The following is a 16529-nucleotide window of genomic DNA, read 5'->3' as shown; positions in this document are numbered from 1 at the left end:
GCACCCATCTAAATTTGATTGAAGTCATATTATGTGGACACGTTTGAGTATAGTTTGAATAAATCGTATGACTTGTCTCTGCAGAACGAGGCTATGCACAAACTCGGGCATGATCAGAATCCACTATTATATAATTCCTTTGACTCTTGTGATGGTGCCAGTGATTGTTGTTAGGTGAAGTCAATCATGGATCCCCTCCTAGAGGGGCACAGCATCATGTGCTCTGAGACAGCACTGGATTTATAGGCAGCCAGCCTCAAGTGAATATTGCCACAGTGTGGCTCAAGAGTGCAGGTGAAAGAGCATGCTTGATGACAGTGTGCTCCTCTGCTGTGTTCCTTCAGTGTGGCACTAGTCCTGTTCCCTTTTACAAGTTTTCATTTATTTTAGGAGGCCTAAGGAAGCTTCTGCTACTACAGCCCTTTCAAAATTCTAGAAACAGGAAAGCATCTGTTTTTACCTTACAAACAAGACTCAAATCCTGCAATTAGCTTTATGTGCATTTAGTTCTTTATCTGTAAATAATTCCATCAGGATAAGTGAATGTTCTTGAGCAATTTTGTTCTTCTTCTTCCAATTTAGAAAATAAGATATGTTATCTTGAAATGAAAAATGTGTTTCCGTCAGATTTTTTTTAAGTCAAATACTTCATCTCTAAGCATATATGTAAAACATATGCAGGTCGTGCACTAGCAACTTACTGATGACTGAAGAAAGTTTTTCACTTCTATAGCCCTGCTTTTGCTTTCATTGTCTAAATTCTAAGAAGCAATTAATTTGTTTCTATAGCATTGAAATATGCTAGAGTGTGAGTCTGTTTGGTATATTTTAGGCACTATTCAGATATAAGAAAAGCAGCTCTTGTGTATTGGATTGCTTTTCTTAACTGCTTGAAATATGATACTTGATTTTCAATCCTTTATTGAGAAAGGATGAACATTTTATGAAGTAATCAGAATTCTGAGTATTTACTGCATTATAACTAAAGCTATTGTATGTGCAGGTCACCAGCCAACAAATGCAAACTATAAAATCCAGATGGCTGAAGGAGGATTAGTAGAAGCTCTTGTTTTGTCACTACCATTAGTTGAAAATCAACTTACTGAGAAGTTGTGGGTACTTAAAGCTCTCCAGCATCTTTCCACCTCTGGTTAGTACAAACTGTTCTTTCAATAATCTCATTACCACTGATCTTAGATCATTTGTTCTGTGAACATGCCTGAAACAATTATTGGCCTATAGAGAATTAATTACTCTGATTTGCATAATTTCAGGAGTAAGTTGTGAACAAATGGTGAAGACCCAAGCAGCCAGCAGGCTTTGTTTGTATCTAAATGGTGCTGATCCTTCAGGACAGCTAGTGTTCCGTTCCTCAGATATCCTATGGAACCTGCTAGAAAGCACGTCAAAAGAAGAAGTTACTAATCAGCTCAGGAGCTTGGAATGTGTGCAGTAAGTACAAGGAGCATTTTATGAATTAATTTTATAATTTTGGAGACATCTAAAGCATTCTATTGTGTAGCATTTTGTTGGAAATTAACTGAGAGAAATGCAAATGGGTCTCTGATTACATCCTCATTAAGTTTTCAGTATTAACACAGTTGTTGCTGTTACAGGGCAAGAACAAGGTGCTTCCTGCACAGTGCAGGAGGAATAGCTCTATCTATTGCTTTGTACTGTAAAAGAGTTAATTGCAGAATTTTCAAGCTCCATTAGGCTCAACAGGCCAGTATTCCTTCACTGTTGAAGTGCTGATGTTCTAAAATTACAAGGAATTTCTATGCCATTATATACAAGGTTTATTTCTAGATTCTCTGCTGGAGTAAATAACATGTTCTTCCTTAGACTGTTTTACCTATTTAAGATTAGACTATTTCTTCTCAGTAATCATTTAGCAATGTCCAGTTCCACATTTGAGTAAATACTGTGTCTTTGTATTAATTAATTAATTATAACACAAACAGTGGAAGATGCAATTTTTAATACATGCATCTTGCATCTATGAATACATTGGAAATCTAGTGATACCCAAAAGAAACCACTTCATAATAAAGTTTTAAGTATGTTACTTGCAGTTAAACCCTAAGGCTTTGAAAAGTATGATGCTGAATGAGGATTCATATACGTAGAGCTGTCCAGCATTAAAATACCAAAGGAAAAGGTAAATAAAACACATTTAATTTTCCTTTAAGTGCTTTGAAAGAAGTATTTGCAGCCCTCCTCACATGTGGCTTCCGGCACTGTGATTATCAGCTACGGAATGACCTCTTGGTGATTGCCACATTACTAGCTAAAAAACCTGCAGTACATATGATTGTAAGTATTTAGAGTTGTATTCCAGAGACTGATAACTTCTCCTTAGCTTTTATAGGCTTGGTATTCTTCTCCATTACAGTTGTAGTTTTTTTTTGTACTGGGTCTCCAGTGCTTTTTTCTTTCTTGGATTTGCTGAGCAAGAAAGCATTTTTTCATTCTGCAACTGTCTTTACCTCAAAGAGACTTAAAATCTTTAGGTCATTAGCCCAGAATACTAGAATCAACCTTACTTAATACTTAGAAAATCACATTAACATTATTTATGTGCAAAATTTAACATTAATTCTTGTATGGACTCTTGAATGTGCCACTCTCCTATAATGAGTTTTGCACTAAATCTCATTTGTTGTTTCAAGATGTAGGCTATATTCAGATGACCCAAATTCAATGTGTGCCTCATAACTTGGAACAAGAAGGGTGTCCAAAAATCAGCTCAGGAGCTTGAAGTAAGATTCTGAGGAAATAATTACTTAGATCCAGTTAATAAGAGGCACATAAATTCTTCTAAAGACAAGTCACATAATGCAGTACCATGACTTGCCTGAAATGTAGATGACTCATTCTTTTGTAATATTCCAGAATTTTAATGAGAAAACTGCAGAGAAATTAACTTTTTATAGACATTTATATTGCTTTAGTCTCTTGTTTTACACTTGAGATTTACAAATTCAAATGAAGTTATGACATACATACTGAATAATTAAGAAATCAGATCCCTCTAGATCTATTGTCTGTTCAGGAATATGTTATTTTTGTCTTCAGAAGTTTTCCAATTGGCTGTGTTACTAAATGAAGATTACAGACTTTTCATTCAAGCTTTTCATTTAACACCAACTAGCATGAAATGTCTGTTATACTATTGCAGGAACATATTGGATATCTAAAACATTCAAATTGTTTATATGGCTGTAGAAACAGGACATTTTATTCCTACAAGATAAGTAAACTAGATATGTATTTTTAATTCCTTATACTAAAAGGAGGAATAAGTGTTTCTACACAAAGAAAATATTAAAATTCTTGAATTTAGGTTCTTTACCCTCAGCCTGCCTAGAGATTTTACAAGGTATAAATGTCAGGTAGAAAAAACATTAGCATTCAATCCTGCCTTATAGATCATACTAGAGCAATTTGCTTCAGAATATTCCCTTCTTAATATACTATCCAAGCAACTTCAGAAAAGTCTGTCTTGTATTTTACATAGTTCACAAATCAGCACAAGAATCTGAGCCTTCGAAAAGGAAAAGTTTTCTCATCACAATCAAACTGTAAAATATACATAAACTTCATAATTATATTAATTATTATCTCTGTGTTAGAACAAAACGGTTTGCTAATTGCTTACCTCAGAAACAAAACTCTTTTGCCTCTAATGTGCTGCATAGACACCTCCTCGCTTTGGTCCTATCCCTAGTTATATTAGACATTTTTTTCCTTCTGTTAGCTCTCTAGGAGCTGTGATTTACAAGATTTTATTTTCTTGGCTTTTCATATGTGATACTGGTAAATTTTTGCCCATACATGCAGTTTTCATATGTTACTTGTAAATGCAATGAACTCGAAGTGCACTGGTATGCACAACTGATGCCACAAAATTATATGTACTGATGACCCTGATGTAGAATGTGACCAAATGCATTTTAAAAAACACTGCTCTAAGAGCACTGAGAATATGGTTTCATTGTGTTAGATTATAGTAGTGAATACATGTGTTTGGGACTTCCCCACAGAAGTTCAGGCTTGTACTGAATGAAACAGGGGTTTAACTAATTGTACCCTTAGGACTGCAGTTAGTTATTGTTGTATAATGTCCAAATGGTTGTTCTCTTCTTTGATAAAATTCTGTTTATTCTGCCATAGGATACATTAAATTCTGTGTTCTGAAGAAAAACGTCAAACCAATATTAAATCATAAGTGTTAACTTCACTCCAATTTAATTTAATTAATGTATGTTTTTTGAATGCCCATTAGGAAAGTGGATTTGCAAAGCTCTTAATAGTACTTGCAACATTTACTGAAGGTAAGATACTCCATACTGCATAATTACACAATTTTTGCTTTTAATTATGATTTTTTTGTAATTTATCTACCATTTCCTTCATAGTTAAACTTCCCAATCCCTTCGTAAAAGGTTTTAAACTTACTTACTCATATGAGGATTTTGAGATGAAGAAGTTACTATTTAATATAATAGGAATTTTATCTAAAGATCCGTCTGCTGCACAGGTAAGTTCTAACAGAACAGAAATAATAATAATAATAATAATAATAATAATAATGATAAAAAAGAAGACAAAATTCACAAGAATATTACTTATCTGTCCATCTGTACATAGTCCAGTACACTGAAATTATCTGTTCTCCAAATCAAGAATTCATACATAGCTTCAGACCAAGTCCTGCTCCTGGAGAGCAGCATACAATTTCTATTTCAGAAAGTTGCAAAGTTAAACCATGTTAGGAAAATTGCTGACAAGTGACTGCAGAGCATTATTGAAATACACCCCAAGAACATAATAAAATTTAGCAAACCACAATCTGTGGTAAAGCTACAGAATATAAAAAGAGTTTGCCTGTACTTGTAGTGTTTATGACACAGTTTCTCAATTAAAAAATAATTTTGTTAGTGTAGGACAGATAAAATTGAATCATCCTCTAGATTTTTCTTATTTGCATGTGAAACCTGTAAACTGTCTCTCTTTTTCTTTGTCTGGACTCTGCAGCTCCTCAGTGAAAATCATGTGATGCCAGCTTTGCTTTATTATGTAAAAAAAAATGAAAAGCCTGGATTTCATGACTGGTCTGCTTCCCAATATGAAGAATTACAGCTTCATGCAATTGCTGTTTTAGCTTCAGTGGCTCCTGTGTTAGTAGATAAATATTTGTCCTGCCGAGCGAATACTCTTCTCCTTGTGTTTCTAGAATGGTGTCTAGGCCAAGGTCAGTGGGTACTCATGGCTTTCACACACAGGTAACCTCAAAACAACTTCAAAGTTCAACTGAACCTACTTTCTTTGACAGGAAAGGAAAATGTAAAACTCCTGACATCAGAATAATTCTTTTTCATAGGCCACCTGGGAAACAAGTGTTTCCAAAAAACAACTAATGATCCTTTTTTTTCCCTACTGAATTATAAGCTGGTGCTACTTTCCCTGTGTTCCACTATATTGATATTCCTTCAGACAAACACATCTATTGTCTGTTTTTTAAGTGACCCAGGCCCTCCCCTTGTGGCAAGAAGACCAAGCAGTAATTCCTGCCAATAGAGAGTTCGCATTAACTCAGAGTTGTACATAATGAGACAGGTTCCAGACTAAAGCTGGCTTCTGGGCAGCAGATAAGAGTGTGGGCTAAGCAGAAAGATAACTAAGCACACTCAGTTTTGTTGACCAGATTTCTAAGGATAGAAATTTTTGTCATAAAATTTTTCATCATAAAATTGGTATGTCTTCCTAGGAAGAAATTTTAATTTAGGTTGAACCGAGATCAAAAGGTTGATATTAAATGTCATGCTAAACATAACAAGTTTTGAGTTTGTAAAACTGCTCATGAACCTAGTAAGGTTAAAAAATGTATAATAATTTAAATGTTCACTAAAATATTACCTTTCTTATGCATCTAAACAGTATAGTCCTACACAGAAAGGCTTATTACTGGATGGTTTTAAACAGAGTAATTTCTAACTTCAACAGGGTTTGGGGGTTTTTATTGTTGTGTTTTGAGGGTTTGTGGGTTTTTTTGTTGTTTTTTTGGTTTGGTTTTTTGTGGGTTTTTGTGGTTGGGTGTTTTTGTGGTTTGGTTTGGGGGTTTTTTTGTTTGGTTGGTTGGGATGTTTGTTTGTTTTGTTTTGTTTTTGTCTTTATTTTTCCAGCACATTATTCTGGACATAGATTGTCTGCCAAAGCGAGTATTCCTTGTGATTGCTCCACAGATCATTTCTATGGTCAAGGTAACAGTTTCCATGGAACAGATGGTCGTGGCAACAAACTTGCACAAATGCGCTACAGCATCCGAGTGCTGAGATCTGTTGTGGCCCTTTATGATGATGCTGTGAGCACTGATTTGTATGACCAGGGAGCAATTAGCCAGCTACTGGGTAAAGCACAAGTTGTGTCACTGTTCTTTAATTAGCACATTTTTGTTGACACTAAGAATGTTCATGTGTTTCTGTGTGCTGTGCTTTTGTTGTGTCATTCCTTTGACTGCTGAAAAACTAAAGAGAAATCTCTACCAATTAATCCAAAATGTAACTGATTCAATGTTATTTTTTTTTCCATTTCAATACACATTGAATGAGTTAAGCAAAACAGACAGTTTTAAAAGTCTAGATGTTTAATTTCAGAGCGAAAGCTGCCCCTTCTTGCTTTATGTAGATCTTGTTTTCAATGTGGCAGTCCCCAGAAACTTCAGCCCATGAGTATTTTTCCATCTAGGTCTATCATGGTGTTGCTTTCCACAACTCCTCTTTAGTGCAGAGTAAAGCTAATAACGAGGTACCTTTATGTGAACAATGCGAAGAAAAAAAGCAGAATAAAACTGCTTAATCACTGCTCCTTCAATTTTAGAGCATTTCTTGTTCAGCAACACATACCTACTATTTAACTTTGGTTTAAGTTACAAAACAAACTGGATTAAGTTTTTTCATTGCAATAACAGAAAGTTTTCAGTACTCTGGGGGAAACATAAGAGGAAAGATGCTTTGGAATTCAAAGAGTATGTTCTAATAAAAAGCCTGGAAATGAAGTATTTTATAGCCTCAGTTCAACTCCAGTGAAAACTCTGTGGAAACTACAGCTTTTAGTGAAATCAAAATTAATACTGTACCTTACATATCAGAATTAAGTAATTTTTCTTACTCTGGGGGAGTTTCGTGTATGAATGCTCTCTTGACATAGTGGTTCCAAGGCTGATTTGCTCAGCAATGGTGGGATTTCATGTCTTTCCCACATTTCCATTGTCAGTTTAAACATTTGTGAAGCTGCAGAGTAGCATGAACCATCCAGTTTGTTGTCTTTTTCTAAGAGTTCTTTAACTCATATCTGTTTCCTGAATTCCTTGCACTGGCACAATATAAGGGGCAGCACAGAGTCTGAACAAGGGAGAAGTCAGTGCAAGCTGCTGTCATTAACTGTCACCAAGAGTAAAGGCTGTGAAACTGCAACATCAGAGTGCTGCACTTCTGGAAGCTATTATTAAAACACAGGAGATAAAACTGAACTTATTTTAAAAATCCTTTCATGTAAATTTGAGTTTTTTAAAAAGCAGCATCTGTAATAGAATTTTGACTTGTATATAGGGGCATTCATATATATAAAATATATACATTTACAGACATCTTAAAGTATGCAGCAGACAAATCTAAAGAAAAAGAAGGTACCGTTCTACTGGAAATCCAAGCTGACATATTATTTATTTTGTCTGTTCTCTGTGAAAATGATGTCCACAGAAAGGTACGTATATTTCCATCTTCTACTGTGCAGAAAATGTCAAAACATACTATATTTTTTTTAAGGGACACTGCTTTTTTGTGTTTTAATTGAAAAACAGGTGTCAATTGTAATTCATTGTTAACAACTCATGTTTCTTGACACAGCTAAAATACAAAAACACTCAGAAATCCACTAGCAAGTGTTGAACCTGTTTGATTAATTTACATTATTTTGGAATTGATATATGAAAGTATGTTAAGGAATGAATTAGCACTTTGAAAAAACTGAAAATCTTTTTTCCTATCTGTATATCCTGCTCTAACAAGTGGACCAAATTTATTACGATACAAACATTTACGTTTCCCATTGTATTTTCTTACATGTTTAAATTTAGTAAATATTGATTAAGAAACATTGCTTTAATTAACATTTCAACAGGAACTCTTCAGCTGTGAAGGAATTGATAGACTTATCCCATTCTTTAAGATGGATCCAAGGAAGTTATGTATTGGATTAGGCTACAATTGTCTTCTCCTCAGTGCCCTCGACTGCTTGTGGTTAGTGAAATACTTTAGTAGCAGTAACTCGGAAAAATGTCAAGTCTTGTATTTGTTAGGTCTGCAATGCCATGACCTTTCTCTGCACACATAGGCCTTTCTTCTGTTTATAATGTATAAAAATCTTCCATAAAGTTTGACTAATTAAAAACAATGCAAAATAAATGGAATATACTGCATGTAAGATTTTCAAAATATGGATTCAGTGTGACAACCTCTCTCCCCACACAAAGTGACCTTCTGACATGCAGAGTTACTCAAGACTTTCTAAGAGAGGCATGTTGTTAGAGTGTGTAAATAACTTCAGAGAAGTAAACAGCAGGCAAGAATAGACCAATATTAGCAAAAAAAAAAGTGTAAGCATAAGAATTGTTTGTAAACTGGCTATATTGGGCTAGAAATATTTTAAGGATTAACAATACATAGGAGGAAAATAAAAAATTAATTTGTTTTAAGCCAGAGGTTGATAAATACATTAAAACTCGAATACGTTTGCTGGGAGAAATACTAATGCAGGAGATTTCTTTGGTTTCTCTGTTAATGACCATAGGAGAGGAAATAAAGAAGCAACAGCAACATGAATGCTGGCTTTATGATAATTTTAATCTGAGAAAAGCAAACTGTTGCCAAAAAATGTCTTGCTTGACTCACTCCTTTGATTTTGCTGGCAGAAATATCCACACAGCCCTACAATAAATCAGATTAGGGACATGACCTGGTTAAATTTTAAACATATTTACTGAGTTAGTTTCAGTTCAAATACATACTCCAATTCATTGAGAGCCTGCCAAATTTCTTAGGCTGCTTAAAGGATGGTATGCCACCTGCAGGAGAAGAAAGAGCAGTCTAGCAGGGTATATTTAGTTACAGGTGTAAATGAAAAGGCACGTGAAACATGATTTTTCTGCTCCCTGAAGGTATGAAACATTTATATTGCATATTGCATACCAAATGGTATGCAATTCAGCAAGATAAATGAGATGATTGTAGAATGTTCAGAAGCATAGAAGTGTTTCTACATAAGTGAAATTATTTCTGTTTAAGGTCCTGTGTCATTGGATGTTCCGTTGCAGAGGACTGTTTTATTGAAAAACAAGGCATTTTCCTCCTTCTGGATTTGTTGGCAGTAGGTATTTTTATTACTGGTTTTGTAGAATGAAATAGTAGGAAAACAACATGGGAAGCTGCATAATTTTTGTTGCAGTTTCTCCTAAGACTGGTATAATACTAAAAGAAAAAGCCCAAACAAACAAACAAAAAATCCCACCAAAACCAACAAAAAACAAACAAAACAAAACAAAAAAACGAACAAACAAAAAAAACCCAGTATATTTAATTCCCCGAGACAGACCCAGATATCTGCTCAGAAATTATCAGATAGATTTTCCCTGTATCTTTTTTCTTTTTTTTTTTAATACATATTTGACAGAAGGAGTTTTTAATTTAACAAAATTTATATATACTATTTTAACAAGGAAAACCCAAACTATGCTCTTAGTTTGGATGACATCTCTCTTTAGAAAAGCACTTCAGTTCTTCATATTTAAGCTAGTAAGAGCACTTGATGGTTTAAACATTTTTTATGTTTGAAGTTACTTTGTACATATATCTTGTGTGTAGAGCTGCTTCTGTGGATCTTGGACCTAGAGCTGGCACAGACATTTCACTTCTTTTGAAGTAAAAACACATCTTCCTTGGTTCATTCACTCCTTATTCACACTGGTTGTTCTGTCAGCCCTGATGTTCTTGCAGTGCGAGGCTGCAGACCCTCAGAATAACAGAATCATGGAATGGCCTGGGTTGGAATAGGGCCTTAAACATCATCCAGTTCCAGCTCCCCTGACCATGTGCAGGGCCACATTCCACTAGATCATGTTGCCCAAAGCCACAGCCTGTCCTGTCCAGCCTTCAGGCTTGGGACATCCACAGCTTCTCTGAGCAAGCTGTTCCAGTCCCTCATCAGCCTCAAAATAAGGAGCTTTTTCCCAATATTTAATCTAAACTGACCCTCTTTCAGTTGGAAGCCCTTGCCTCCTCTCAGCTGCTGCCAAAAGATCTGGCCACAAAACAGAAGATGTGCTGTGTGGTACTGCTCAGCCTCTGCCTTCAGAGTCTGTTTCTTACAACAATAAACCTTGGTTGCAGTGTATTCTCCAGCATGTGATCCTGGAGCCATGTACTGTGTAATTCTACGCACAGGAATGCACCTTAAATGATCCTACACTCATGTCCCTCATGTTCCAGGATTTATGGATCTTTGCATAGCAGGATTCCAGAAACTTTAAAGATTTGCAAGTTTATACAAGGATTTTGTGCAAGTACTAGTGATAGAAAGCTTGCAGTTACTTGATTACATAATACACAATCTCTCAGAAAGTAGACATCGCTGTGTTTTGAACAGTTTACAACTTTCTTTACTTTTTCCTTGACCAAGTCAAAGGAACAGAACCTGTGCAATATAATTCTTGGAATCTTGGTTGAATTTTCTGACAACCCTAAAACCACTTTGCACATGCGTGTCTGGCGAGGGAAGAGAGATCAAACAGCAGCCCACCTTCTAATACAGTTATGGAGACAGGAGGAGTTGGATTTGGGAGTCAAACGTGATCAGTATGGAAAGATTATTGGTGAGTTTTATGATGCATGTGGAACTGTGAGAAATACAGTAAAATAATGACATTATTTGCTTTTTTAGTCTCAATTCTGATGGCAGTAAATAACAGCATTTATGGCTTTATCCTATAATTCTTGCCAAACCTAAAATATCTTCCATTTGATTTATTTTTATTTCATTTTATTTATTCAATAATTTTCATTGCATTTTGGCCACTATATGGCATTTTCTACCTCAGCTGGGAATGAACCAAGTATTGAACAGAACCATGACCAGCTTTTCTAATGCTGGGCAGTTGAACTGTTTCATTTCTTCTACAAAAGGCAATGTGTTTTGTCATATGTTGTAAATAGAAGTGAGTGCTGTTCTCACAAATTTTTAGTCATGCTAATTAAAATTTCCTGACCCAAATTATGTTCAAACTCTTGGCTAAACAATAAAAATTTTGGTGTCCACAAAGTAAGATGGATTTCCTCTCCAAGTTTGGTAACATACTACCTCTTCATTCTTCTACTCTGATTTTGTGCTTTTATATTATTAGACACTAAGAGACCTCTTGCTACCAGCTTCCAGAAACAGCAAAAGGTCATACCAGTGCCTGCCAGCTGTCCCAGTTTTGCCATCATGGAAATTTCAGAGAACATAAGGGCAAAAATTTATTCATTATTTTGCAAGCTAGGTAAGACAAATTAATTGCCTTGTTGGTGTCATATTTGTCATTAAACTGAACTTGTTCACTGGTGATCAGTAAAGTTGCTATAAAAAAAAAACCAAGGTCTAAGGAAACGTTGTGATTCAGCATCAGTACTCTCATTAATAGATGCTTGGTTGTTATGTTTTTTTAAAAAAGTCCCTCTTTATTGGGATTTCAAGGTTTCCCTACTACTTCGCTGCCCCAACCACCAGGAAGAATTTTCTTGGGACTATACCTAAAATTCGCTTGAAATTCTCTGCAATTTATTCTCCCACACACAATATCTCTTTCACAAATTTTAGCTCTTCTACATTTATTTCTCTAGATTGAGAAAGTTACTACTCATTGATTGCATTTCCTAATATATCTCTAATTATTCTTTTTTTTCTGGAGTCTTTCCAATTGATTCAAATTCTTCTTGGTCTGTAAGTGTCTGAAAGCTGACCACAGTAGTCCAGTACTCACTGCCAGGTAGAGTTATGATGCTCTACACATCTTGTAAATAAACATTCAGACATAAGTGTAACAATAGCTGCATTCCTAGTGGCATGATGTTGTTTGCTCATTCCACTTAGAATGTTGTTCAGTCATCTGGCATCCTGGATTTGTACAGGTGGCTATTCCTACAGTTAGAATTTTCTATTTGTCCTTACTGAATTCTGTGTTTTTAGATAATTTTTCAGAGTGGCAAGATTAATTTGCACTTTAATATTTTCATTCAAAGTGTCGCAGTCCCTCTTAATTTTTCATTGTTTGCACACTGAATATGAACACTCATTATACCCATGTGTTAAAATCTAGACTGAAGTCAAGATAACTGATAAATTCTTCCACATCCATGAGATTTTTTTCTGTCTGTAGACAAAAGTTGGGCCCTAATTTTCTGTAATTCATGTGGGATATTAATTTTAGTTACTGTTAACATTTAGCTGCATAAACATTATTTGTCTAATTATTTTTGGGCTGGGGGGTTTTAGGCTTATTTTTGTTTTCATGTCTATCCTCTGCAGGTTCAAAGATAATCAATAATTGCTCTGAGATTGTTTCTCCTCTAGGTAAAACCAGTTCTCTGCTTTACCTAGAGAATGAACTGGTTTGAAAACATCTTTAGTTTCTCTAATAACCGATAGCAACTTGCTCCTCTGTTGTAACCCAGGTTCATACTAATTTTAGTAGTGTTAATTATATTAAATGTTGGATCACAGCTGGATTCTTTACTAAAATAAAAAGGCATAAGAATTTCTTCCAGCTTTTTCCTTTATTCACAGATATTTTCCATGTTAGTTATATACATTGTACTGTCTCCTGTGAAGTACTGAAATTATATGAAAGTAGATTTGGAAATATTCTATAGTCTTTTCTCAGCAACTTCCTCTTACTATTAAGCTCCATAATAGCCTGTAACATTACGATCCAGAAAAGCAGTGGTGGTAAATGGTCTTTATTTACAGTATTTCTTAGGTTCAAAACATGATGTAATTATACTCTACACTGATGCTACTTTCCCAGTTACCACACAGGTGATATGAAGTCTAGAAAGAGATTTGATAGACTATATTTAGATTTTTTTTAATTAAGTGCCATTATCCTTCAGTGTGCAAAAAATATATATATATAGTCTCAGCAGCCATACTTCCCTACCTTATTATTTTACACATATTGGGAATGTTTTTTAAAGATGGAGTCACGATGCTCAAGGCTTTATTGCTGAAGACAAAAACCTACAAGATGGAGGGACACCCTCACTAGATAGCTTTGGAGCAAAGCACTGGTATAATTTTCCTGTTGGCTACTGCACAGTTAAATCAAACTGTTTATGTGCTGAACTGCTGCTCTAGAACCTGTGATCTGTAGACTCAACTGTCTGCCTTAACAAAACTCAAACCCTTACCACGAAAGTGTAGCATCCTGGCCTGCCAAGTGATTGGAAGGCTGACAGAGCCATTCATAAGTAAGGATTTTAGTACAGTGAGAATGTATTGTGGAGAAACGGGGTTTTTATCAGCAAAAGCCTGCTCAGGATCAAGAGTGAGTACCTCATGTATATGTGATAAAGATTTTCCCTGTGTTTATATGACAAATTAAGATGTCTTTTTTTAGAATATTATATTTTTAGAGAAATTCATCATACTGATGTGATTAATATTCTTCTAGGTTTTGAAAATTTACCTGGCTTATCTACTAAGGATTTTGTTACACTTGCTATTATACAACATTATCTTGACTTTAAAGTGAGTATAGTTCAAGCAAATATACTATTGTACCTGCATTCCCAAAAACAGCAAGTATATCTCAGGACACAACAAACAAATAACCCTTCAAAAGCTGTCCCCTATGTCACAAGTCACCTATAATTTCACATAGTGAAAGCCAGTATTCACCAGCAAAAGAAACAATGCCGCTTCCAACACTGCATCAGTCCCCATGTTCTTGCTTCATACTGCTACAAATGTTTGTGACCAAATAAAACTAGAAACTAATGCTAGTTATAAATAACTCGAAAAAAAATAGTTTTAACTGTTTGCCAGATCAAGACAGGAATGTGCCAGGAGTAAGAAACTGGGGAAGGACTGCAGAGCAGGACTCTGTCCCTGTGCAGTAAGGTCAGTTTAAGGGGACACTATTAAAAATAACATTAAAAACACATTCTTATAAAGGTTCTTCTGTGATTTCTGATCTTTGTCCCCACATGCAGTATCCATCCATCCATCCATCCATCCATCCATCCATCCATCCATCCATCCTGTGTAAAGTTAAGAATGCTGTGCCTATAGGAAACTACAGCAGGGTAACAAGCTTTGTGAGAGCCATCTTGCTCAAAAGACACTTTAGTTTATGATAAATTTATATTTAGGAACGAAGTCTGTGAGAGCTTGCAGTGTTCAGGAATTAGCAAGACTCAGTCTTTGGTTGATAATTCCAGTTTCCATTGATGGCTCGTGTTGCAGTTTAATAATGTCTGCAATTTGAGATTTTAAGAAGTAGGCAGTAGAACTTAACACTTCACTATTGTAATTTGGTGTCTGGAAGCTATTTCTTCTAAATTTCTGTAGTTGTCAGCATTCTTATTACTCCTCTTTGAATCAAGACACGGGAAGGCTTAGGGAGGCTTATCATGAATGAATCTGGCATGGTATTAGTGCAGTCTAACCTTGCATAAAATTCTGAGAAGTCAAACAACAATAAGGAGAGATTATGGTTGCTTTATTTTATTTTGAATAAATGGAACTGAAGAATGAGATAAATACTGAATCATATGGTGCACGTTTCACACACAGATTGGAGAGGTTTGGAGTGAAATACGTAAAGAACTAAAAGAAGAATTCAGGCCTGTTACACCTGACATGACAATCTTGAAATTCACTTCAGAGGCATCAGAAACTACTGGGGAAAGGGTTGCTGTTCTGCAGCATGAAATACTTGAAAAACAACACCATGACGAAATACAGGAAGAGAAAAAAATTTACAAAGAAGTAAGACAAAGGAGTATTTAAATAAAGAAAGCTCACCTAAGCTTTTTTGTCCATTTATGTGCAGATTTTCTTACTGTATATGATGTTGAGAATCCTGTACGTGTACACTGCTTGAAAAGTTTTAATCTGTTTCATCAGCAAAATTTTAAATTAAACTAGGTTAACCTCAGTCTTCCCAGCTTGTGTAATTTCCACAGTATTTAGAGAGCAACATGAAAAAAGTTAAGCAGTATCATCAGTGATGCATCAGCAATGGGGTAATGAGAAATGATCATTATTTTACTATAGAGTTGTGTCCGTGTTCATCTGTAGCAGATAACAATACAAAGTACCTATTACACCTACACCTGCTTCTTAAGAGGAAGTAGAAGTCTCTATAATAAGCTTCCTTGCTGAATATTCACAGACCTTTATTACTTCAGAAAGTGGGGCTTTGTGCTTCCCAGCATGCTGAGAATGAGAAGGTATAAACATTTTCCAGCTTTGGTTATAAGGCAAATATTTTGTGGTTTTGCATATCTATTGTCTCACCCTCTCCTGCTTTCTGAGAAGTAAGATCAGTTGGTCCAGTTGTCTGAAATATCATGCTAGTGGTTTTGAGGGATTGTCCTGCATTATGATGACTGCAATTTTGTCACCTGAACTGATTCTATCTCTTTTATTTGGCATTTGAGGGTAAGAATATACAGAAAGTATTCCTGGATGAGCTGGGCTTCATCCAACATATGTGTTGGAAGAGAGGAAAATTAGTTTGCACAAAGTAAGCCTCTCTTTGTTTTAAAGGGAAGTGCATAAATAAAGTTTTTAAAGGGCAGATATTTTACTACAACTTTATCATCCAATCTCAGGTGAGAAGGATGAGCTAAGGTAGCCAAAGGGGCATAGGTGAACATTCTTTTCAAATGGCACAAGCTATGAACTCAGAAGAGATCTGATATGAGAATAGGATTGTGTTGCATGCTGAAAATCTTGTTTCTATTACAGATCAAAGATGCCCATATACAGAGAGAAGTGATAAAGGAATCCTGGGAAAATTTCTTGACTCGGACATCAAACTATGAGGCATTGAAGGTAAGAAACCTGATGGAGCAAAAAATTTACAATCGTGGTGTAGTTATAACTGTGAAGTTCCAAACACATTTTGTAATGAATTATAAGGATATTCAAGTAAAAGTGATAGAAAATTTCATATTCACACAGATATAGAAGAAGTAACCCTAAGATGTATTGGAAAAGTTATACAATCTTTGATTCTTCTGACTACAATCACAAATTGGAGATGAACATTGTCACTTGCAGTTGAGGAGCGGGTGTATATACATGTATTTCTTCTAAAAGCATTGAAATTACACTTCTGTTCATTCTTACTTTATTTTTTCTATTTCTTCATTCTCTTTTTTTGGTACAGCAAACATCTTTCAAGATGGGAAATATTTTATGATGAA

At 35.2% G+C, this 16529-nt stretch overlaps 1 protein-coding gene across 1 annotated transcript in view; it reads left to right on the top strand.

Annotated features, from left to right (window-relative positions):
- CFAP69 (cilia and flagella associated protein 69) overlaps positions 1-16529 on the top strand; it is a 28260-nt gene that overhangs the window by 6854 nt on the left and 4877 nt on the right. The window contains exons 7-21 of the mRNA XM_014248370.2: positions 1004-1150; positions 1275-1452; positions 2193-2316; positions 4289-4337; positions 4422-4543; positions 5041-5257; positions 6249-6413; positions 7649-7767; positions 8185-8303; positions 9348-9429; positions 10738-10930; positions 11459-11596; positions 13766-13842; positions 14890-15084; positions 16069-16155. Coding sequence (XP_014103845.2) covers positions 1004-1150; positions 1275-1452; positions 2193-2316; positions 4289-4337; positions 4422-4543; positions 5041-5257; positions 6249-6413; positions 7649-7767; positions 8185-8303; positions 9348-9429; positions 10738-10930; positions 11459-11596; positions 13766-13842; positions 14890-15084; positions 16069-16155 — 2012 coding nt within the window. The remainder of the gene's footprint in view (positions 1-1003; positions 1151-1274; positions 1453-2192; positions 2317-4288; positions 4338-4421; positions 4544-5040; positions 5258-6248; positions 6414-7648; positions 7768-8184; positions 8304-9347; positions 9430-10737; positions 10931-11458; positions 11597-13765; positions 13843-14889; positions 15085-16068; positions 16156-16529) is intronic.

This window comes from Pseudopodoces humilis, chromosome 1 (genome assembly GCF_049639895.1).
Source record: "Pseudopodoces humilis isolate 2021_Gansu_Grassland_sample_001 chromosome 1, ASM4963989v1, whole genome shotgun sequence".
NCBI lineage: Eukaryota > Metazoa > Chordata > Aves > Passeriformes > Paridae > Pseudopodoces > Pseudopodoces humilis.
The sequence above is the reverse complement of the archived record's forward strand: the minus strand, read 5'-3'. Positions and strand labels throughout refer to the sequence as shown.